Source organism: Acinonyx jubatus, chromosome B3, assembly GCF_027475565.1.
Source record: "Acinonyx jubatus isolate Ajub_Pintada_27869175 chromosome B3, VMU_Ajub_asm_v1.0, whole genome shotgun sequence".
NCBI lineage: Eukaryota > Metazoa > Chordata > Mammalia > Carnivora > Felidae > Acinonyx > Acinonyx jubatus.
In genome coordinates, this window is record NC_069386.1 from 69,579,155 (window position 1) to 69,602,559 (window position 23,405).

The 23,405-nt window shown below is 36.5% G+C and overlaps 2 protein-coding genes across 2 annotated transcripts; one reads left to right on the forward strand and one right to left on the reverse strand.

The window, feature by feature from the left end:
- Positions 1 to 6,424: 6,424 nt before the first annotated feature.
- On the reverse strand, positions 6,425 to 7,418 carry LOC106969833 (olfactory receptor 4Q3). The gene has a single exon (XM_015066366.3). The coding sequence runs from the start codon at positions 7,370 to 7,372 to the stop codon at positions 6,425 to 6,427; it is 948 nt and encodes a 315-aa protein (XP_014921852.3). The 5' UTR covers positions 7,373 to 7,418.
- Positions 7,419 to 20,234: 12,816 nt separating this feature from the next.
- On the forward strand, positions 20,235 to 21,406 carry LOC106969879 (olfactory receptor 11H2-like). Its single transcript, XM_015066405.2, has one exon. It carries the CDS (start codon positions 20,420 to 20,422, stop codon positions 21,404 to 21,406), a length of 987 nt encoding a protein of 328 aa, XP_014921891.2. The 5' UTR covers positions 20,235 to 20,419.
- Positions 21,407 to 23,405: the final 1,999 nt, after the last annotated feature.

Below are 23,405 nucleotides of genomic sequence, written 5' to 3' on the forward strand. Positions count from 1 at the left end.
TATATTGGACCAGTAACCCAAGTATATTAGTTTATAAAACTATTAAAGTGTTTTCATTTAAAAATTCATTTTAAAAACTACTGAAGCTCAAGTACACAAGCAAAATGTTTAATTTAGTGACACAGTAAAGATACTGCCTCAGTCCTATTATTACATGCATGAGTTTCTAAGAACTTAGGTCAAGGGGGCTTGACAAAAATTGAGGATTACACCTCTGCCCTCTAGTATAAAATGTGTTATTGAATTGCAGCATGAACTTCCAGGTCATGCCTAAAGTTCTGTGTGTTTGAAAGGCACAACCACAACAAGAGAAAATACAGTAATTCAAATAGCATTCACCTCAGTTAGGGTGCTTTTCTAAGGCAGAAAGGATGATCACATTGCAGCCTAGAAAGGCCTTTTGTTGTTGTCAGCAGCAGTTTATTGTCCCATGACTCTAGGTTATAAATAAAGGGGCTGTTCAGACAAGGAATGGCTAACTGTGAGCATACTGTTTTCACTGGATTCCCCACTCAAATTCTTTTTGAGATGAAAAATTGTCATGTGCTTCTCTTTCTTCCTTATCTTTCTTTTCTTTCCTTTCTTCCTCCCTCCCTTTCTTCCTGCCTAAGTTCCTTCTTTTATTTCATTTCCTTCGTTCCTTTCTTTAAAAACACATTTAGCCAGACAAAGAAAGACAAGTGTTGTATGATTTCATTTATATGTGGAGTCTAAAAAAGCCAAACTTGTAGAAACAGAGAGTAGAATGGTAGTTATCAAGGGTGGGGGTGGGAGAATTGGGGAGATGTTGTGAAGGGGAACAAGCTTACAACTAGATCAATAAGTTCTGGAGATCTAATGCACAACATACCAACTGTAGTCAATAATTACTTCAAAACTGCTAAGAGATTAGATCTGAAATGTTCTTCCCACAGAAAAGAAATAATAATAACATGATGTGATAGAAGAGTTGGCCAAAGTTATAGTAGTAACCATGTTGCAATATATAAACATCAAACTAACATATTTTACATGTTAAAATTACAAAATGTTATAGGTCAATTATATCTCAATTTGGGAAAAAAAAACCTTATCAAGAATTTATTGGTGCTGGGCACCATGCCAGACACTCCAGATACAACAACCACTGAATAATGGGGCAGCCCAATGAGTGAGGGAACAAAAGTACAATAACTATGGTGTGTGTTATGCTGATGAGAGATAAGCACACCAAGCTATGAGAATTCATATGAGGACCAATAAATAAAACTCTACAAGGACAGGCTCAGAGATGACTTGTGAGAAAATAAGACTCTTAATCTCAGTACTGAAGGCAAGAAGTGGGTCACTAATTCCAGCAGAGGCAGCAACATCTTCAGAGGCATGAAGATATGAGGAGAACAGCAAGTAGTTTACAGGCTCAAGCAACGCGACAGGACTGAAACCATAAGGGAGGACTGGGACCATGACTTGGTCTCAGAACAAGCGTAGTCAGTAGACCTGAGCCCAAGGTTTAGAGTGGTACTGTAGCCCAGTGAATAATGTGGGGACTCCTAGGCATTACCCTAGATTTTCTTATCCCCACGTATACTCTATGTCCCTACAGATTCCATGATAATATTTGTACCAGAGTCTAGGACAAGATACAACTTGCAGATAAGAAACTATATATCTGAAGAAAAAAAGAGGACAAGACTGATAGGGACAGGAAAGACTTATTCACTTAAGAGAGGAAGCAGACTGTACTGTGAGTGTTTACATTATAGATTTCACCATTTTTCTCTAAGTAAAAGAATCTCACCAGGTGCTTTGTTTATGGGATAATTACAAAAAGCGTCTTGGAAACATAATAAGCATAAAGATAATAGTAACTAAAAATACAATAAATAAAAAATGGATAACTTAGATAAGCCTATTCATTAAGGAAAAACTACTGAAATATAATCTAATAAAACAAATATAAATAAAATATGGAGTTTAGCTAATAGTATGCCTCAGCTTTGGCTCATTAGTTCTGACAAATATGCCATATCACGTAAGATGTTAACAATAGGAGAAATGGTGCAAGCTTTACAGAAATTCTGTACTATCTTTGTAACTTTTCTATACATTTAATTAACCAGAACATTTCAAAAACACTTAAAATGTGATTTTTTAACATAAATTTGAGAGTGCATATATTGCCCGATATGACATTTCGTGTCAAGGTTGGTTTCAATGTCAATGGGGGAGTTACCAGGGATTTTACTATCATATGGCATGGATCTGGAGTCAAAAACTCTTAATTCATCTTTCTGTCCTGTGATTCTTCAGGATCAAACAATTGTACAGTCTTCTTTCAGCCGCTATTTCCCTTTTAACATAAAATATAATAGTAATGGTAACATAAGCAGTCAATACTTACTGAGTTCTGTCTTATGCAGAAATGCTTGTTAGGGCTTTACAAGTACTATTTTGTGTAGCTTTCCTGAGAACCTTATGCTCTGTACGCTATTATTGTCCTCACTGTATACTCAAAGGAGCATTGAGAGATTAAGTTCCTTGTGCCCTAGTAAGTGGTGAGCTGGGCATGATGAAGCTGTCTCACACCAGGGTCCACACTTCTGACTTACTCTCTCCTCTGTGCTCTATTCTCCCCAATTATCTGGACTTACATACTGTCTTAGAATGCTCTTCACATTCCTCTGGTGTTTATTGAGAGACTTCATAATTAGATATTTGGGCAGTCTGTTGATGTTTGGTGGAACACCCAAACGGCAAGATGTCTACCGCATTTCCAGGCACACAAGAGGCACTCTGGAAATAGTTGTTAAAATAATAAATGGATAATAGATTAATAATGAATTAATGAATTAATAATGAGTGAATGAATATTAAAAGATCAAAAAAATCACCAAGAGTTGTTTATCAGAGGAATATCTCCCAGGAAATGTTTTCTATAAATGAAAAGCAAATGTGTGGCACTGGGGTGGCTCAGCCAGTTGTGTCTGACCAGCTCAGGTCATGATCTCACAGTGTCTGAGTTCAAACCCTGCATCTGGCTCTCTGCTGTCAGTGCAGAGCTCTTCATATCCTCTGTTCCCCTGTCTCTCAGCTCCACCGCCACTCATTCTCTCTCTCTCTCTTTTTTTCTCTCTCCATCTCCCTCCCTCAAAAATAAACATTCAAAGAAAGAAAGAGAGAGAGAGAGAGAAAGAAAGAAAGAGAAAGAGGGAGGAAGAAAAAGAAAGAAAGAAACAAACAAACAAACAAAGAGAGAAAGAAAGACAAAGAAAGAGAAAGAAAGAAAGAAAGAAAGAAAGGAAGGAAGGAAGAAAGAAGAAAAGAAAAGAAAGAAAGAAAAGTATATATTGTGGTGGCATGCTGACTTCTCTCCAATAATACTTTGTAGTTTTTAGGGCCCTTAAAGGGAGAAATTTGACAAAGGGAAGTGGGATTTTGTCTTCTTTTTTTTTAATTGTTTTTATTTTTTTATTTGTTTTTAATGCTTATTTTTGAAAGAGAGAGAGAGAGAGAGACAGAGACAGAGCACAAGTGGGGAAGGGACAGAGAGAGAGGGAGACAGAATCCAAAGCAGGCTCCAGGCTCTGAGCTGTCCACATAGATCCTGATGCAGGTCTCGAACTCACGAACTGTGACATCATGACCTGAGCCAAAGGCAGATGCTTAACTGACTAAGCCACCCAGGCACCCTGGAAGGAGGATTTTCTTACCACATTGGCCCATTCACAATGTGTACTTTGGAGCTAGTTTATAAATGTGCAATCTTACTTTCCATGTGTTCTGGAAATATTAAGTCAATAATCCTCTCATGATATGATAAACCAGGCTTGTCTTTGTCTCCTTTCAGTTATTTCAGTACCCCCTCAAAGGACCACATGATCTGGAAACAGGGGGCAGACCTACCCCAAATATCCATGGGACCCAGAGCAAGAATACAAATGCAGCCCAAATAACATATGGCTAACAGCTTTAAATCAAGGTAACAAAATTTAAATAAACTTAAATTTTCATACTCAGAGAACAATATTCTCATACTCTCATATTTGCTACAAAATCCTCAGACTCCTTGAATTTGTACACCAGAATGGTAGTGTGGAAAGAGCAAGCTTTGGCCCTTAGTCCCCAGCCCACCTCTTCTTCTGGCTCTAAAACCCAACACAAGAGGTCTCTCATGTATGAATATGGACTCTGAAGCCCAGATTTCCAGGCTCTGTCCCCTACTTTACACACAGTGCCCTCAACCTGAAGGTTCCCATGCCAGTGATATGGTCTGTCCTCAGGGGGATAGACCCAAAGAAGAGGCTCAGGCAGGCCCTGGAAGTAGGCTCAAGGCATTTAAGAAGAGAACTCTGGAGATGATAGCAATTGTGTACAGTCTGAAAAATAGAAATGTTATCAACTTATTAATAAAGAGAATTTTAATATAGATAATGCAACTATTGGAGGATTAATAATGCAAAAGGAAACACACACAAGTCTTGCTTTTCTGAATATAATGCTACCAATCCCAGATATGAACAGGACATTTGAAATGATTTCCCAAGACTCTAAATTTTGCTGGGAAAGAGGAACATTAGAAAAAGGGAGGTTGCATCCAGCTGATATGAAAAGAAAGCCTGGAACTTCATGTCCCTGAAATGTGTCTGGCTAACCCACAACACCACTTAAATATTCTTGTCAACTCACACATTACTCTGTAGCTAACAATGTCCTCCTGTCTGCTCTTCTAGATGTTCACTACAGGCAAAGGACCTCTGTAGAAATGTTGTGGAGTGAAAGAGAAGAGTATGATCTGTACCAGGGATACTAACCCACTCAAACTATCAAGAAATCATCCAAGCTCTTACATGACCACAGGCATTGCAATTTACCTAGTAAATCTTAATATTAGGTGGAATTTCGAATATTCTTTCCTTAGTTATGTTTTTTAGCTAAGTGATTTAAAAAACCCTCTCTACTGCAACTGATCAGGAAATAAGTGGGTACATACAAAAATATTGCTAAAAACCCATAATTAAAGTATTATTTAGTAAATAGAATTAATACCCTTCCATAGACATAAAAAGTTGCAAAGATCCTTATGCCAGAAATAGATAACCTTAAACATAAATGTTTTGTGCATGTTTTTAGTGATCTCCTACCTCTGAAGTTCCTCTCTAGGTAAAACACAAAATATACAATTAGTCCATCTAATTAGGGTAAAGACTTTCTGGAAAGAAAAATATTAGCTTAATCTTAATTATCTAAAATTCCTACTTTCTTACTTGATCATATTTTTTCTGAGTGATCTTATGAAAGTCATTTAATAAATCTGCTTGTTTGTAAAATTGAAGTTGAATAATATTACCTACTCCGCAAAGTACTTTTGAGACTTAGAGGTAATAACTATGAGTACTTTAAACCACAATTCCTTTCTTCACCCCTCCCCTTACAGGTCAGAGCTCTTAAACATTGTGATCAGTTGAAGAGCTAGCTTATCAACTTGCCCCAATGTGATTCCACCCAAAGAGACACTCAAGAGGAATGGCATGCCTCCTCTAGAGAAGCCTCCACAGCAGGACACTAGGAGTTTCCATCACCTGGCACTTCCTTCCCTTCACACGTAAGCTTCACTAAGAGCATTGCTCACTATGTGAGTTGAATTCAAGTGCATTTCTAAAATTTGGCACAATATAAAACATAGTTCCTGGGTGAACATCAATATGTGGGGCGGTTAGTGCTATTTCAGGTTTTGTTAGAGACAGGATGAAAGGGATTCACACTACTTCAGAAGAGACTCTGATGATATATCAGAAGGAACTTCCTGACACTAGGAGTTGTTACAGCCAGAGGACCAGGACAAAAAAAAAAGGTGATGGGATACCTTCTTTCATTTGAAGAGAATTTAAAAGTAAAATGAGGGGCCCCTGGTTGGCTCAGTGGGTTAAGTGTCCAACTTGATTTCAGCTCAGGTCATGATCTCATAGTTCCTGAGTTCGAGCCTTGCATCAGGTTCTGTGCTGACAGTGCAGAGCTTGCTTGAGATTCTCTCTCTCTCCCCCTCTCTATCTGCCCCTCCCTTGCTCACACTCACTTTCTCTCTCTCAAAATAAATAAATACATAAATTTAAAAAAAGGATTGTTTAAAAAATAAAATAAAAAATCAAAGTGAAATGACTTAAATAAAGACTAGTTATAGACAAAAGGATAGAAGAGTTGGACTTTCAAGGTGTCCTCTTGAGCCTAGTACTCAATTCCTGGGCCATTACACATTCCTGACTTCCCTATTTAATATTTAACATCTGACAAAGTCACTATGCCTCAATAGCAATCAACAGCAATTATAATGTTTATGCTGGATTTTATACCAAAGTCATCAAATTGGTTTAATGCATGTACTCATGTACAGGATGAGTCAAGAATGTCCCAAGAAAGTTATGTTTTATAAATCACATCTTCCTGTTCATCCTTTAATATGGCAGAAGGATGCCACATGCTTTTTTCTCAGCTTCTTCATGACAGTCTTCATTTCAGCATTTCTGAGTGTGTAGATGAGAGGATTCAACATAGGTGTGATCACTGTGTAAAAGACAGAGAATACCTTATCCACGGAGAAGCTGCAGAAAGGCCTCAGGTAGATGAATACACATGGCACAAAGATCAGGCTGACCACTGTTAGGTGGGAGGCACAGGTAGAGAGTGCCTTGCTGTGGCCCTGACGGAAGCGAGTTCTCACAGTGATGAGGATGATGGCATAAGAGAATAGCAAGACCAAAAAGCAGACGAGAGATAACAGACCACTGTTTGAGACCATCAGCACCTCTACTACATATGTGTCCGTGCACGCTAGCTTGATGACCTGTGGGACATCACAGTAGAAGTTGTCCAGTTCAATGGGACCACAGAAGGGCAGCTGTATGACCAGCGTGACCTGTGTGATAGAATGGATGAAACCCCCACACCAAGAGGCAAAAACCAACTGAAAGCATAGCTGACGATTCATGACTCTCAAGTAGTGCAAAGGATTACATATGGCAACATACCTATCATAGGCCATGACTGTCAGCAGAAACATCTCACTGGCTCCCAGAAAGTGCAGGAAGTAGATCTGGGCCAAGCATCCTGAAAAAGAGATGATCTTGTCTTGCTGTAGAAAATCTCCTAACATCTTGGGCACGGTAACACAGCTCAGGCATAGGTCAATGAAGGACAGATGGCCCAAAAAATAGTACATAGGAGATTGGAGCAGGTGAGCATCAGCTCGCACTGTTACAATTATCAAGAGGTTTCCCAAAACAACAGTCATGTAAAAAAACAAAAATATTAAGAAGAGAAATAGCTGTAGCTCCCAAGAGGATGATAGGCCCAGAAGAACAAATTCTGTCACTTTAGAATCATTTCTTTTTTTCATCAAGTCAAGAATACCAAGTGACCTAGAGAAAGAAGAATTAAATTGGAAGAAGAAAGATTTAACTTAGACAAAAATTTATATATATATATATATATATATATATATATATATATACATATATATATATATATATATATATATATATATATAAAAGATTTGGGGTCTGGTGTTTATGGAATCATATTCCAAGATGAAAAACCTTTTTAAAAAAATTTTTTTAACGTTTATTCATTCTTGAAAGACACAGCATGAGTGTGGGAGACACAAAGTGAGAGAAGGAGACACAGAATCCGAAGTAGGTTCCAGACTCTGAGCTCAGCACAGAGCCCAATGCGGGGCTCAAACTCATGCACAGTGAGATCATGACCCAAGCCACAGTTGGACGCTTAACCAACTGAGCCACCCAGGCGACCCCAACATGAAAAATCTTAAGCAATTTCTGTGAGGTAGGAAATATATATTCCTGTATAAATAGAACAAGAAATATATTCCTGTATAAATAGAACATTGCATTCGTTCCAACCCTTCATTCCTATAATGCTTTTAAGTTACATTTACAACAAACTAGGGAGGGAGAAAATTACCTGGGCATGAGGTGATGAGAACGTGAAAATCATTCCATTTTTGTAAGAGACAAAACTATAGCCTTTAATGGCAAGAGTTCTGGAATGAAGTCTAGATCCAATGCCCAACTCAACCACTCACCAATTCAGTGACCTCAGGCAAGGTATCAAACCCAAGTTTCATTCTTTGTTTATTCAATCTAATATAGGCATAATAATATCTTCCAAGGTTGTTTTGAGAATCAAATATAATCTATGAATAAAATGCACTTAAATAAAAAATTACTTAACTCCCTAAAGTGGGGCAGTATTTCTTATTAATCTCTATACTTACACCACAATGCTTACTGTGTAATAATTTATCAAATTGAAGGAATAATGCTTTGTACTATAAATTACTATACTGTACAAAGTTAGTAACTATTATAAATGCACATGTTAAGAAACAAATTATTTAGGGAGGATTGAAAAGAAGCTCATGTTCTTTGTTTTTATTATCATAGGTGATGGAGGTTGGAAAATTTGTAGACACTGGGTAACAGGAAATTAAATCTTTGTCTTTAAAGTTTAAGGAATCATCTAACTTAAGATGAGTAGGATAGTGGCTAGAACACACTAATCACCAAAAGCAGAGACCAAGGGCAATGATCCTTATCATTGAGACAGTTACAAAAGAGGCTCATTATGACCCATTTCATAGGAAAGGATAATGAGGGAAGTCAGAATTATGCTGCTTTTGGACTTTTCAACAACCATAGGTACACTTAAAAGAAATAAAGTTTACACTACGATATTGTTTTATCCATTTTCTCCTTCTCTACATTTACATTCACTTGCAATATTGAGTGAGAATATCTCAGATTACAAATAAAAAAATCAGGGAACATTGGTACATTCTTTCCATTGAAGTGGTTAATAATTAGCAGATGTTTCTCTGTCTAGATTAGATTTTCAATCTAGAACTAGCTCTTGGTAAAATATTAAGTGAGACAAAATTTGTATTTTTCTGTCTTCAGTCTCAGTTATGCATTCCAGGTTGTACTTGGTTCTCTCAAATAAGTCAGGTAAAGTTATCTGATAATTATTCAGATAATCCAAAAATAAGAATTCTTAATACCAAGAAATTTTGCTTTACACATTGTTTCAAGATAAGCAAGCGAGAGAGAGATTTGGGGCCAAAGGAACTTTTGGATGTCTTGATCATACCACATATGTGAACATCCTCTTCACCTGCCTATATCAGGTGCCCAGGTGCATCTAATTCTACAATCTGATAAATAATGGAGGAAATAATCTCACTCTGTAGATGCATTTTGGAAAACAAAACAAAGCAAAAAAGACAGGAAACCATTTTCTGTCATATGTACAGCCCTACTTGAACTCTAATAGAATGAAAGTTTCCCTATCCTCTTTGGATATACCAAAGATTGTGAATTTCCATATGGAAATGGCAATCTGGTGTTCTTTCCAATTATCTAAAATATTTAATTAGACGAGGTCAAGTTTTCATTGAAATTCTGCATCTAATTTCAAACCTCATCTTTGGAAAACTAGAAAGAGCCTGAGAAAGAACAACCAAAATTATTTTTTAAAAATTCAAAAGAGGTTTCTGAAAACAAGGAAGAAAAAAACAAGTGGAAAAGCAGAATCCAAAGCATTCTTATAATTTATGGCTGAGTAATAATGTGATTATTTCCTAATGTGAAAACAATATGCAAAGGGTAGTCACTTGTATTACACACTTATTATTTCCATAGGACAGATATAAAGATAAGCTTGTACTAAAACAGACAAAATTAAACCAATCAGAAGGGTAGATTAAGAGTATGTAAAAAATGTTAAAACCTAATTACTCCAAAACATTGTTAAGTCTTAGTCTATGATCTAACTTTTTAAAGTAATATTTAATATTCAGGGACTTCAGTACAATAAATATTTTCAGATCATCCCTAGGACATTAGCATAATAGGACTTCACTAATAGTGATGTTGAAATCATTACATATCATGAGACATATACAGACAACTCTATATTTAAGTTTTAATTGAGGTATGGGCTAGATTCTGGTTATTCTTAAATTTCTTACTAACTGAAGAAATTTTCTGCCTTCAGATAATATGAAAACACAATGCCAACCAATATAGAAAGTTCATTTGCGGTATTAACTGCCATGTTTGGAAGAAATATTTCCAGTTTCTGTATTTCTGAAGTCTCTGCTCACAGTAAGAAATCCATCCTGTGAGTATTATGTGAAGGACAAAACCAGCACTATCTCTAAGCATGAGGGACTGTCCATCACCTAAAAATACCTTCCACCACAACATTTTCCTAGGCTGACCCCCTGCTGGGATCTGGGAAGCAACATTCACCCTATCAAGTGTTTCATGCTTCACATTCAAAGAATAAACTAAGAATTCGTGAAAGTCAATAAAAATGTTTTTAAGTTGGCAAAAAGAGACAAAGGAATTGAGGAGAATGCTTAATGAGAAGTGAAAGCCTTTATGGAAGTACCCAAAGCAGCACGGAGGAAAGAGAACAAAACCAAACTCTTTAAATAATCAAGGGCTATTTGTGGACAGTTAAGCAACTACTCTAGTTTTTCTACGCAAGGAACTAGAGAGGTCTACACAGAAAATACTTAAAAAAAGGAATAAAATTTTCCTTGTGGGAGTGGTTGTGGTTTTTTCAAACAATGTATTTTGCTATTTTGTCTATTTTTGCCTGTGTTGAGCTAAAAGTATTCTCAGAAGAAGAAATTTGACCACAACAATGACAGAAAGAGATTTACCAGTTGAGGCTTAAATGCTATGTGAACTTCTTTTGGGGGCATTTGATGTATTTTCTAATTTCTCCTGTAACACCAGGAAATGTACACCATTCATTGAAGATGATACCTATGATGGTATCTCCAACTGAGAAGGAAGGTATAATCCTTCTGCTCTAATCTTTCTGCTCTAATCTTTGTTTGAAATATTGCATCTTAAATTTCATTTGGGAGAAATTAAGAATTTAGCAAAAAGCAACTGAAATAAATAAATGGAAAATAGGATCTAAGAGGAACTACTGTAGAATTAGGTAATCCTAAGACAATACTGCCATGGGTCCAGTGCTTTTGTTATATTAAGCTGATCCTATTTTATCCAAACCTTGTTTTTACCTTCCAAGACATCACCAGTCCTAGAATTCCCTGATGCTATGAGAATTTCATTGCTCTGTGAATGCATCTAAGGGTATAAACCTAGAACAAACTCAAATGATTTCTTAAGTTTAAAAACAATGAATGTCAGAGAGGTATAAATATGGCTTCAGAGATAGAAAGAGGAGCAAATGGGGTGAGTGGAGCTTTAAAAAAACACATTTTAGAAACTTACATGATTACATGTCAGGAGCTATGTGGGTTTGAGGAAGGAATGTGTTACCCTGCTATTCCTCCCACCAATCTCTTCATACTTTCAGACCAGCAAAATTATAAATTCTCAGATGATCATCATAGTTGCCTGAGTCTGTGCCCTAACTGCTTTCTTATAAGTCAAGCTCTAGTTGAGGCCTGGCTGTACAATTGGAAAGACCTCTTGTCCCCAGGGCTCTGGATGTGTCTGAGGCTTTTATGGTTCTTATGCTATTGCTCAGCCTAATGAGCCTTAGGATTCTCTAGGCTGCTGTTGTCTGAATCTCAGTTCTTGCTAAAAAGCTGAGCTTAGACCCCACAGACTCCAAAACAGTCAGACCTTATTGCATAACACAGCCCACCCCTTTTACTTACTTTGGATTGATTAACTTGGCACTGGTTATGCTACCAATTTCCATGTGTCAATCTATACCTGAGTAAAATGATTCTCACTGCTTTCTATATGAAACATGGTCCTAAAGTAGGCAAGGCTGAACGATAAATACTAAGTTAGCACTGCAAGCTATAGAAGCAGAAACACTTCCCTCAAGGTGTTACAGAGCCTTCATTACAATACCCGAGTCTCTTGATGATGCTTCAAGCAACTTATCTAATTGGTGCCTATGTATGGATCTTATACAGAAAACACAGCTGCTGTGATTAGTAATTGAATATTTTTTATAAATTGTTGCTGTCAAATATAATTTTTTAAATGTTATAAACAAAATTCTCAAAAAGGTGCTTAAAACGTCAAAAATTATATTTAACTCTTAATGAAGAAGAGCAGGATAATGAAGCCAGTTCAAAAGATAATATAAAAATGTGGCTTCATCTCTGGAAAACAGTGTGGAGGTTCTTTAAAAAATTAAAAATAGACCTACCCTATGACCCAGCAATAGCACTGCTAGGAATTTACCCAAGGGATACAGGAGTGCTGATGCATAGGGGCACTTGTACCCCAATGTTTATAGCAGCACTCTCAACAATAGCCAAATTATGGAAAGAGCCTAAATGTCCATCAACGGATGAATGGATAAAGAAATTGTGGTTTATATACACAATGGAGTACTACGTGACAATGAGAAAGAATGAAATATGGCCCTTTGTAGCAATGTGGATGGAACTGGAGAGTGTGATGCTAAGTGAAATAAGCCATACAGAGAAAGACAGATACCATATGTTTTCACTCTTATGTGGATCCTGAGACACTTAACAGAAACCCATGGGGGAGGGGAAGGGAAAAAAAAAAAGAGGTTAGAGTGGAAGAGAACCAAAGCATAAGAGACTCTTAAAAACTGAGAACAAACTGAGGGTTGATGGGGGGTGGGAGGGAGGGGAGGGTGGGTGATGGGTATTGAGAAGGGCACCTTTTGGGATGAGCACTGGGTGTTGTATGGAAACCAATTTGACAATAAATTTCAAAAAAAATGAAAAATAAAAAATAAAAATGTGGCTTCATATAGAGTATTAAAAAAAACATTGAAATAAAAGTTCTAAGTTATATGTAAACTGGTTAATGTCCTAAAGGGCAACACAATCTTAACCTTTGGGATTACCTTTTCTTTCTACCACACTAAAAAGAAAATTAACACAATTTAGCAGTTTTCTATTACATCTCTCTTCTAAGCATCCAGAACTATGAGAAATACATTTGTTTATATGTCACCCAATCTATGGTATTTTTGTTATAGCAGCCCAAAAGAACTAAGACAGTAACTAACTTCTATTTCCTCACTAGCACAAACAGAAGAGTTGATATTTGAGAATATCTTTCACACACAAGCATCTCAGCAGATCACCATATTGCATACATTTCATAAATGCCTATAATCCCATGCATCTCTTTTTATATTTCTTAAATAGGAAGCAAATTAAAATTGGGCCTCACAATCAATATTTTTGTGTTCTATCTTATTAAGAGTTGTCTAGGTATCCAAAGATTTTTCATCAATTATCAAGTTAGTGTTAGTCCAAGGCCTTAAAGTTAATAAAGGATATTGGAAATTATATATAAGATGACATTACAGAGCAACACAATTACTATTTATAAACTATTTATTAGAAAACATTCAATTTGGTTGTACACATAATTTTACATTTTTAATAATGCTAGATATGTGAAAGTAATGCTAGCTCATCTGATCAGTAAAACCAGTAGATGAAGTTTATTAAATTCATATTAACCAATTTTCCTATGTGAAAACAAAGTGATCTTACAAAAAATAAAATGTAAATTTGTGTTATATTCTAATCTATTATAAAATGATGAAGAAAAACTTATAGTTCCTTCTAAACCAAACTAACCAGCCCTTTTGTTTTGTCCAAGGAATTATTCTGAATACCTGAACTTGGATTCTTACATATAAATGCTTCTGAGCTACCAGTTTCTGTTAGAAGCTGTTCATTTTTTTCTTAAAAGGCTAGCGCATTTAAATTGTTAGAAATTCAGTTTGTTTCTTTCCGAACTTATTCTCCATAACCAACTAGAATTAGAGCACCATTAAATTGAAGAAGCTCTACAATATAATATATAGATTTCTTCTAGGAACAAGAACATATTTAGCACTCATACAAGAAGGATAAAATATTTCATCATTTACATACACAAAGAGAAATTTCAGCTGCAGTTAACAAATCCAACCATAGGTTAAAAAAAATATGAACACAGATAACATGTAAAAATTCCTATAGAAAAAAAAATAACATGTATTTTCATTCAACAATTATTTATAATGCTACAAATATATGCCAGGCACTATGCTAATGACTGAGTTCATAATTATTTTGAACAAAAGCGACACTGTCCCTCACAGAGTAAACATTCTAATATGAAAGACAGACAAGGTATAAAATAATTGCAGATTTTGATAACTGCTATGAATGAAAAAAACAGGGTAATGTAATAGAGAGCAAGTGAGAGGCACCAACGTTAGAGAACATGGTGACTAAAATACAGTGAAAAAGGGGGAATATGAGATGAGTTTCAATAGGTAGCCAGAGTCCTATAGGTCATGGTGAGGAGTTTGGACTTTATTCTAAAAAGAGTGGAAAGAATTTGAAGTAATTTTTAAAAAGTAACTGAAATTATTTCATAAATTTTTTTATAGTATCACTCTAGAAGGATCAGATAGAGGAAAATGGGAAAGCAGGTAACTGGCTGCCTTCCAGAAAAGAACTAATAATAGTTACACTAGGATACTGGCAAAGGAAATAGGCATAAAATGGATAGATTTGATATTTTTAAGAGATCAGACATTTTTAAGTATGGATTAATGTAAAAGCAGTAGAAACAAAGAGAAATGGACAAATTACAATTTTTTTAGAAGTAGAAATGACAAGAGTTGCCTTAATTACTAATAATAGAAACCTAAATTGTTTAGACTTACTACCAACAGAAAAAAAAATGATAAAATGCATCAAAAAACTAACAAGATAGAAGGGAACAACAACACTGGATTCTTTGGGTGATTCAGAACCCAGAGAAATAAACAAAACAGTGGAGCACGAAACTTTCATTTTCCCTGACAGGATTGTGTCAGGGCAAATGAGGGATTCATTTCAGAAGCTTTGCAAAAAGAAGTTAAGGCCCAGGGTCTTCCCTACATGGGGAGCCTTATAATAAACACTCTTCATCTTAAGCACACAAAGGGGGACACAAAGAGTTATATCTTTAGGATAAGTGGAAAACAGAACTACTGGGTATTTACCCAAGGAAAACAAAGACATTAATTCAAAAAGACATGTGCTATATTTATTTCAGCATTATTTACAGTAGCCCAGGTATGGAAGCAATCTAAGTGTCCATGAGTAGACAAATGGATAAGGAAGATGTGGCAGATAGAGACAGATAGATAGATAGATAGATAGATAGATAGATAGATAGATAATATAGGAATACACACACACACACACACACACACACACACACAATGGAATATTTCTCAGTCACAAAAAAAGGACTTGTTGTTGCCATTTGCAACAACATGGATGGACCTAGAGAACATTATGCTAATAAAATAAGTTGGACTGAGAAAGACAAATATCACGTTTTCATTTATATGTGGAACCTAAAGTACAAAACAAATGAATAAACAAAAAATCATATCTATAAATACAGAGAACAAACTGATGATTGAAAGAGGGGAGGAGGATGGGAAAATGGGCAAAATGGGTAAAGGAGATTGGGAGTTGCAGGCTTCCAATTATGGAGTGAATAAGTCACAGAACTAGAAGGCAGGAACTAGAGTCTATTTTTCTTCACATTCCTTTACAGCTATTATTTTTGTCTTTAGTTTCCATTGTTTATAATTTTAGAGTGTGAATTTTTAATTTTCAGTGTTAGAATGTATTGGACTTACTCTTTGAAGTTTTAGTTTTTTATGCTTGACCAAATCTAAAAAATTTTTCAGATATGGTCTCTTTAAATATTGTTTCTGACTTTTCTTTTCTTCAGGATTACTAATTAAACTGTTAGACTTCCATATTTAACCTCTCTTCCATTTTTCTCTCTTTTTTGTCTATTCAAAATGCATTAATGTAGAAAGTTTTCTGATGTAGTCTCTAGTTAATTTTCTTATTTGCTGTCCCATCCACTATTAAACCTGTCCATAAATTTTTCATTTTCATTATATTTTCATTTTTATTTCTGGATAGTTATCTTTTCTCAAAAAAAAATATATCCCAATATCCATTAATCAGCATGTTTATACATCTGCCTGATGTCATTGGATGTGGATGTTACACAATAGAGAAGTTGAAATCAATTGCCATGATGGAAGAAATCTGTTAGGGATGGGAGGGATGGATGTTAAAAAAACGATGCTGACCTTTAGCTTTTATGGAGAAGAAATGCCTGCCAACTGCTAACTCAGTGGTGGGGATGTGTCAGCAAAAAGTTAATCTAAATACCACAGAAAACAAATCTACATGCCAAATGTTACTGTTCACTAAGGCAGAATAAAATTCCAGTGAATTTCCAATATCCTTGCAAACTTGATGCTAATAAAAGTATCTCCATCACAGTGGGCAATTCCCCACCATGACGTACACAAATTTTGGAAAAAATTTCTTCATTACAAAATGGACATATTTTCATTTGGACTGGTACAAAAGATAATAGTTGACAACCTGTGGTATGTCTACCACAGATGACATTAAGATGGAAAGAACTGATCCTAGACAAAATTATTAAGTGGGCAACTATATCTTGGTTCCTGTTCACTCTACCTTTTGTAATTCTTCCCAATCACCATATACATATTGTGGTTCTAACTCACACTGACTCTTGATGCTCAAAGATCCCCACATTACACTATAATGACCTATAAATGTTTTATTCTTCAATTTTTTTTTTGCTCAAATGCCAAATACAAGTGGGAATTTGATTATTCTTTGTTACTATGCCTGATTCCAGAAATTCCCTAAAAAGTCGGTCAGATGGTGAGATCTTAAAGAAATATGCAGGAAACATATTAGAGGAAATATTTTTATAATATGATTATATGGGCCCCTTATACTCAACAAAAAAAAGGATAATTCTTTCAACGTTTATTTATTTTTGGGACAGAGAGAGACAGAGCATGAACGGGGGAGGAGCAGAGAGAGAGGGAGACACAGAATCGGAAACAGGCTCCAGGCTCTGAGCCATCAGCCCAGAGCCTGACGCGGGGCTCGAACACATGGACCGCGAGATCGTGACCTGGCTGAAGTCGGACGCTTAACCGACTGCGCCACCCAGGTGCCCCAAAAAAACGATAATTCTTAAAAAAAAAAAAAAAAAGTACATGCACACACAAAAGCTTATAAGAGGGATACCTGGATGGCTCAGTCACTTGAGCATCCAAGTCTTGATTTCTGCTCAGGTCATGATCTCAGGTTCCTGGGATCGAGACCTATGCCAAGCTCTGCACTGACAGATTCTCTCTCCTCTCTATCCCTCTCCTGCTCATACACTCTCTTTCTCTCTATCCCTCTCTCTCAAAATAAATAGACTTAAAAAAACAAAAGCTTAGAAGAATGTTAAGAGAATCTTGAGAGAGCTCATCATGCTATGACACTACAAAGCTAATACAATAAGACATTAATTCTGAAGAAAACCAAAAATGTAAAATGTACCATAATGGATTTACTTCCTGCACTAGAAACAAATATTTCAGTCTTTAAGTTGTCCATTTTTTTTTCCTCATAAGCCAGAAATTTTTTTTTCTACATCTCTCTGGGGATTGACAATAGGGCTGCCTCCTTTCCCTAGAGGAACCTTGGTTTTACAAAATAAAGGACAATTCATAATTAGCTTTGAGTTCAGGAGACACAGCCACATATTCATCTTACACAACTATTTATTTTTCCTAGTTCTTCTACCAAAGACACCTAATCACAGAAGTAAAGGCAGATGCTGGCCTGAGAGACCAGCCTACCCAAAGGACTACCAAAGGACTACTGAGGTGAGAAGTCACTTTTTAAAATACACAAGGGGCCAATCTCTGGAAATACAGACTAGGAATATATAGAGAATAGGGTCCTCTCCAGAACTCTATTTCTATATTAAATGTTTTATGTAGGTGTTACTTGAATCCTTTCGTCAAAATTAAAAACTGGAAACAATTTCCAATATCTTTCCCACATAATCTTCCAGGCATCTCCCCTGATGAGACTCTGGCAACCACTGCACAGTTAATTGAACAAAAGAGAGTTTGTTTTTCAGTGAAGGTCTTGGAATCCACACTTTTGAGACTAAAATTGAGACTGAGAAGAAAGGACATAGCTACCAGTATGCAGAAATTGCATCATGCTCCTACCTTTTTTTTTCCCCTAGAGAAATAATCCTAATTTTTTTATTGTTCTTAGTATCTTTGATGAAAGATCTGAAGGACAAAATCCAAATAGCTTTAATTCCTGGCAAAGTCGTGGTGTTTGCCACTAACTGAGGTAAGTACAGATGAATCAGCTTTCTAAAACATTAATTTTTCTAGCTTTTTCACAACTCCAAGATAGGTTCTTTTGAAAACAAGAGTCAGTTATGACAAGAACTCATAGAAGATAATGTTAAACAGGACTGAAAGCATTGTTTCCCTGATTCCATTTTAGGAACTGTATGTACACATCACTCCAGGGTTCCAAAGAGACATAGCACTGAAGACAAAGTCACAATACAAATACCATTCACTAGGAAGTCTTAGCAGGTTATGAAATTAGGAAAAGCAAATCATTTTTGAGATGTTTCATAAATGCATTTAAAACTAATGTTGGCTCTTCATGTCGTGTGTATATATATGTAAACACACACATACATATTTAACTCATGAGTAGCCACAGCTGGGAAAATCACAGTAATGGTTTTATCTGGTAAAAATAGATCGTATGATATATCACTGCAAGCTGAGAGAAGCAGACCCAGGCAGAAAACCTGGCCAAACCAAGATAATGGCATGGAGAAATTAAAAGTCCTGCAGGATATGTCAGACATAAACATACTTAATACCAACACCAGAAGACTCCTTGGGAAGAGCGAAGTATTTCTTTACCTTAAGTGAAGAAACCAAATCAAACTATTTCAGGTCTTTCCTCTTCCCTGAGTTGCTATACATTTTCTTCATTAGGTTGGCCACAGAAACCAGATCATTAAATGTTTGGGGAAATAATCAACTCAATCTAGATCAGAACACAAACTCCTATTTCTTCTTAAATACTAAGTCAATCTGTCTCACTGGCTGCTTCCTCCAGTTATATTTCTTCTTGGGCTTCATGGAGTACTTTTCTTCTAATAATACTTTTACAGAAATATGAATTGAAGTAGCAACTGTCTGAAGTGGGCCACAAGAGCAGAGAAAAGCAGAGTTTCTCAGAGAAAATCTTCTGGGTCCATAGTGCTGCTTCACTGAGTAATTTAGTCTTGAGGGAAAGAAATGTATCAGGGCTACATCTACCCACCCTAGGACCTTGGTCATGTAGCTGTATTTGATAACTAGAGTATTCAGATGGCACAGACATCGAGAAGTCCTAGGAAAGCAATTTGGGCAGCTCCTTGTTATGGTTCCCAGGTATCTTCTCAGTACTTTCATAGGTCATATTTACAACCTTTCCCTTTTCTCTGTGGACAACTGAAAGGAATAGGCTTCAATAGGACCCAAAGGAACCAGTGCATATACATTTTTAGTGTAGTCTGGGTCCACTTCAGGATCTCAAATAGGATGACTAACCATCCATCCTGCTTCCCTGGACCTAATGGGTTTCCTGAATCACAAGGCCGTCAATGCTAAAATTGGGACAGTTCCAGACAAACAGGTACATTTGGTTACTCTAATCACATACCATATTGGTCTACTGCCTCCTCTTTGTAGTATGCTCTTACTCTCATCTGCCCCTACAATTTCCCTCCCAGCTTCAAGGTCTAATGGAATGGTTCTTTCCCTACATACATGAAATGATTAAGGGCTTCTAGATAGAAATCTGAATTAAGATTCAACTGAAGGTATAATGATTTACTCATTTAACAATTACATAGTACATATGGCCTAAAACATAATGTATTAGATACAGAAAAAGAATCAAAGATGATTAACAGTTGGTCTCTATTCTCAGAGGTTGATAGTCTAGTAGGTAAGCTAAAACATGCAAAGAAATATCCATGATACAAAGTATAAGGTGTAAATTATTTAGTGCAGAAAACTACCAGAGATTTTAGAATGTTACTTCTCATTCATTCTAGCTTAAAAAAATAATGAGTCATTTGTTTAATGTTGATTCAGCAAATATGTGGGCATGGCTATAGAGGCTGCACTGCACTAGGCATTGATAATATAGAAATGAAAAACATAACTTCTGTCTCATAAAGCTTATACACTGAAGAGATAGAAAAGCAAAAAGATAGAAAGAAAGAAGGAAGGAGCAAAAGACACCTTAGGTAGGGAGAACAGCATGTCATTTGGTGGAAATGCAACTATTCTTACTGGACATTGAGCTCAAAGGTGCACAGGGAAAGAGATGAGGTTAAATAAGTAGATAAAGATCAGATCATGAAGGACATTGTATGTTATGCTCAGTTGTTAGGATTTGGTCTCATGGTGATGTCTCATTGCTGCACAGATTACATCCTAAATGAACATCTCTGGATCAGGATCCTCTTCTGAGTCAGTGAGAGAATTCATCCTTCTGGGTTTTCCCTGCAGCAGGGAGATTCAGGTCATCCTGTTTATGTTCTTCTCCATCATCTACCTCCTGACTCTCATGGGAAATGGAGCCATTATCTGTGCTGTTTTTTGGGATCAACATCTCCACACCCCCATGTACATCCTGCTTGGGAATTTTGCATTCCTGGAGATCTGGTATGTCAATTCCACTGTTCCAAACACACTGATCGACTTCCTCTCAGAGACCAAGACCATCTCTTTTACTGGATGCTTCCTTCAACTATATTTTTTCTTTTCCATGGGCTCCACTGAGTGCTTCTTTCTCTCAGCAATGGCCTTTGATCGCTATTTTGCCATCTGTCATCCTCTGCATTATGCCACAGTTATGACCAGACAACAGTCTTTCAACCTAGCAATTTCCTGTTGGGTATGTGGCTTTCTCTGGTATCTGGTACCTGTTATTCTCATCTCCCAACTGCCTTTCTGTGGTCCTAATGCAATTGACCACTTTGTATGTGACTCAGGCCCACTGCTGACCCTTTCATGTGCTCCTGCCCCCGTGTCCAAGCTCATCAGCTATACCCTAAGCTCCCTCATCATCCTCCTTAGCTTTTTCTTCATCCTCATCTCCTATGCCCTGGTTCTACTTGCTGTGCTTCAGTTGCCCTCAGCATCCAGTCGGCATAAGGCCTTTTCAACATGTGGATCCCATTTGTCCGTGGTGCTGTTATTCTACGGGACGATTATGGTGATGCATGTGAGCCCTGGATCCAGCCATTCTACCCTGATGCCAAAGATCATGACCTTGTTCTATGCAATGGTGACTCCACTCTTCAACCCTTTGATTTATAGTCTTAGGAATAAGGAAATGAAAAATGCTCTCTGGAAAGTTCTGGAAAAGTTTAAAATGTCTTTAAAAGTCTTTGACAGCAGACCCAGCAGAAGTGTGAAATAATCTAGTTTAGTATGATATGGGTGAAATGGCCACCCTTTTACTTTCATTCACTTGAGCAGTCATTCATTGGACATATAGTCACTGAAAGCCTCCTCCATATTAGACACTTTGCTTGGCACTGGACAGACAAGTAAGAAGATAATCGCCATAAAATGCAATAAATGTTCTTATCAATATACATACAATTTGTCACAGAAACACAAAGAAAGAAACATTTAATTTTGCCTGGGTTTTGTGGTGGTAGAAATTAGTGTTAAGGAAAACTTCAGTCAAAGCAATACGAGACATTTGTGTCTGTGGTGGGAATAGGGAAAGCCTTATGTTTCTGTTCAACTTCTAGCCATCTAGCAGATGATCAACATCAATTACATTGTGATGTCTTTGAAAGGATATGGGACTTTAAATCAGAAGGTCTGGATAGGAACTCATTCTTCCATCAATGAACTATGTGAATTTGGCAAGTCACTTAATTTCAACTAAAATTGGAATGGTAATTTCTACACAAGAGAACAATTAGTGTGTGGTTCTAATGAGATAATGAGACATCTCTTGCACATAGAAAGCATGCAATAAATGTTAAATGAATATGAATATTTATGAATTCTGTGTTTTCATGTTCTTTAACAAAATCAAAAGAAATCACAGACTCCGCATGTAAGTCACCTCCCATTACTATCGGCAAAGCCCTTTTACAACAGATCTCCTCGACTTTTCTTGGGACATAGAGTAGATTTCTTTCATTTACATCCAAAATACCCTGTGATTAAGTTTTTCTTTGGTTTGGTTTAGTTTTGGTGTACATGCACACACAGTATTCTAAAGAATTAATCCTCAAACTGGCTTTTGTATATCCATGGGAATACATGAAGACTTTCCAAGAGGTACATAAGCATAGATAGGTCAATTTCCGGATCCTCCACTTACATATGTACATTTTCCTAAATCTGCTGTGCCTGAGAACACACAGGTTGCTGGAGCTTCATACGGCCTCATTTCACACAATCACTTTTCTCCCACTTCAAATATAAAGCTTGCCTTTCACCTATTCTGATCTTAATATTAACATTGCTTAAGTATATATACTTCTAGTTAGGGCATTAAATGAGTCATTTGAAATACTGATCTCTCTACTGTGAGAGTGAGTGAACTTAACTGTCAGATAATAAATCCTTTTGTTAAAAGGTGGTTTACCAATTATTTGTTTCCAACACAATTAAAGTAGAATGGCTTTTTGGGGTTGTCCCAAAAGAAAAACTGAGGCAAGGCCTTGGGTGCAGGTAGTTTATTGGGAAGTAGATTCAGGAAACAGGAATGAGGACTAAGAAGAAGCTACAGTAACCACTGAGGGATTGATTCCCCTAGAACCTCTGAGAATTGTCTATCTGAATGGCATGAGGCTAAAACGTTTATCAAATAACTATGGTTGCACCTTTACTCCTTATGTTTCCAAAATGTATTGGCTGGTATGCTAAGCCAGCGACTGTGACTTCAGAAAATGCCCTGGGAAAAAAGCAGAACAACACATGGGTGTGGACTGAGGGGGAAGGGATGCCATCAGGCTGATTCTGAGCTCCCAAGGGACTCTATGCAGCCAAAATCAGAGGTGGGTCAGGAAGCTCAAAAACATTCAGTACAGAGGCTACTTAATTGATTTGCTTAACAGACAATTACAAATAATTTTGTAGTTAACAGGCAAAATGTGGTAGTGGTAAGAATCAGGCTGTTTGAATTCAAATCCTGGCCCCTCCCATCTGCATGACTCCATTATTTCATATTTAAAGAGGTAACAATAAGAGAACTTTCTTTATAGTGCTGTGGTAAGGATAAAGTGAATTTATGTACTTGTCAGAGAACCTAGCAAAAGTGAATACTAAACTACCTCCATCATTATGATATTTTGTTCTTCTGTCTGCAGATAATTTATTCTCAGTACAGGCTCTCATTTGGAAGTTAATTTTCCATCCAAAAGAAAATTCCCAATTACTAGAATGTAGCTGAA

Excerpts from the sequence above, each read along its gene's own strand:
- LOC106969833 (XM_015066366.3), bottom strand. The coding sequence starts at position 7,372 with ATGAAAAAAAGAAATGATTCTAAAGTGACAGAATTTGTTCTTCTGGGC.
- LOC106969879 (XM_015066405.2), top strand. The coding sequence starts at position 20,420 with ATGAACATCTCTGGATCAGGATCCTCTTCTGAGTCAGTGAGAGAATTC.